Source organism: Apis dorsata, unplaced genomic scaffold (assembly GCF_000469605.1).
Source record: "Apis dorsata unplaced genomic scaffold, Apis dorsata 1.3 scaffold_135, whole genome shotgun sequence".
Lineage (NCBI taxonomy): Eukaryota > Metazoa > Arthropoda > Insecta > Hymenoptera > Apidae > Apis > Apis dorsata.
Window position 1 is genome coordinate 47,410 of NW_006263427.1, and position 2,400 is coordinate 49,809.

The window sequence follows — 2,400 nt, forward strand, 5'->3', positions numbered from 1 at the left end:
ATTACCTTGCAAATATTCTAACAAGCTACCATTCCTCATCAATTCTGTGATAATATAAATGGGTTCTTCTAAAGTGCATACAGCATATAATTGAATTAATTTTGCATGACGAAGTTTCTTCATGATTTGTGCTTCTGCCAAAAAATCTTTAGGATCCATAGTTCCTGGTTTGAGTGTTTTTATTGCCACTGCAGTTGTATTATTCCATGATCCTTCCCACACTTCTCCAAATTGGCCTTGGCCTAATTTTCTTACAAATTTGAGAGAAGAACGGTCAATCTCCCATTGATCTCGTGTGCGATGACTAAGACCCTCAGTTACAGGTTTCTCAACCTGTCAACAAAATCAAATATGTGCTAAATTAAATTTTTTAATTATTTTAAATAAACATATTACCATAGCATTAATAGCAGATGCTTTTTTACAAAAATTGTATAATAATAAATAAAATAGAGAAACTTAAATTATATTAAAAATATAAATATAAAAATTCTAAAATTTCTCAAAGAAACTTAGAGCACTGATCTTACTTTCTATTAAATACAAACCTAATTAGAAGCCCTTTAAAGATGTTGCTTAGGCTGCATAACTACTCATTAAGTTTTTAATGATTTCATTATATAATATAACAAACAATAAGTGTTGTTTAAATTAAGATATCTAATCTAATAGTAAAATCATAAAAAAAAAAAGAAATAGTGGCTATTATGCAAGATGCAAGTGATGAAAAGCAAACTTTAAATTATTTATTTATATCATTGACATTCAAATGGCTTTACAGAGACTTGACATATATATATANATGAATCTTTATTTTTGACATATAATAATATTTTTTCACAAGTTATTAACTTTCGCTTTTATAGATAAGAATATAAACTCATTAAATATAATTTTAGGAACTTAGTAATTGAACACTTATGCACAGTCCAAGACATAAATGTATAGATTAAAAATTTATTCATTGTAGAATATATACATTATTAACAAGAATGTAGCACCATATTTGAACTGTTTTAATAAAATAAAATACCCTCAATGGCTTAAAGTTAAGTTAAAGAGAAGTATAAAAAATATAGAAGAAAATTTCAATCATTGAGAGCATTAAATCATATAACTTGATAAGACAAAAATTTATTTTTTAATGATATTATGAACTTTTTTGTTTTAGTTCATTAAAAATTTTTCAGAAAATATATAAGATTCATTAGATATATTAGGAAGAAAATTTGTTTTAAAATTCTTTAATGTATATGTAAATACAAAAAAGAATTTTAAAACATAAATTTTAAAAACTGATTTATGAATTTAAATTGCATATATAGGATATCTCAATCATTAGTAAAAAATATATTACTTATTTTTTATTTAATATATTTAATATATTATTTATATATGATATTTAATATGATATACTATAATGTAATATATTATAATAACAGTCTTTTTTCACATCTTTACTATTTATATAATCAGTACTAAAAGATGTGGATAATTTAATAGTAATGTTAAGAATTTATTTGAGATATTCTATATATGAAATAGATTTAAGCACACAAATGTTAATAATAAAATACTGTCATTTGTTGAAGATTATATAAAAAAATTTGTGTTAAATATTTTCATAATGAATAATACATCAAAATAGCACATACAGACACAATTTTATTTTGTTTTTTTATGTATTAAATGTGTGCTTTCAATCATTTTTTTTTTTTTCTAAAAAAAAAAAAGTTATGAAATTTATAGCAATGTTATGCCAGATTATAAAAAAAGTGAATTATCTAAATGAAGAATGATCTAATGTCTTTGATACATTATTCCATATAGGACGGGTTTGTGCTGTATGTACAGGCCAAAGACATAATGGAAAGCATTTATGTTAAAAAGAAAATTAACATGTTATGTCATATTGGGACATTCAATTTACCAAGAAAATCCAGCGGGAGGTAAGGTAAGCAATAACAGAGAAACAAACATAGTCTATTCAGAGATCAAACTTTGCAAGATTATTTATCAAACTAAAAGCTGTTTTCAAACTTCAATGTTTCTTAAAATAAATTCAGCAATATATGTATAATACAATATATATACATATGTATGTATTTACTTTTCAATAATATATATAATATTTAATAAAGTTAAAATAATAATTAATATTTTCTTTTTTTTCTTATAAATATTAATATAATATTTATAAAATTTAATATTTATATAAAATTTTTTTATTATATTTTTATTAGCATTCAAATTAGTGCTTTCTTCATTAATATATTTAAACATAATTCCTAACAATATTAATAATAAAATTTCAATAAAATATATATAAAAAATATTTGTAACTTGAACTGTGATTTTGATCAGTGTACTATTTTTAAATATTTTTCCAATAACATTTCT

At 21.7% G+C, this 2,400-nt stretch overlaps 1 protein-coding gene across 11 annotated transcripts in view; it reads right to left on the reverse strand.

The window, feature by feature from the left end:
* The window catches only part of LOC102679102 (tyrosine-protein kinase Src42A), a 10,133-nt gene that overhangs the window by 1,622 nt on the left and 6,111 nt on the right, over positions 1-2,400 (reverse strand). For 10 of the 11 annotated variants that reach the window (XM_031509269.1, XM_006613108.2, XM_006613110.2 and 7 more), the window contains exon 5: positions 6-333. In XM_031509269.1, the coding sequence (XP_031365129.1) occupies positions 6-333 (328 nt within the window). The remainder of the gene's footprint in view (positions 1-5; positions 334-2,400) is intronic. The other variant, XM_031509270.1, reaches the window with a different exon arrangement.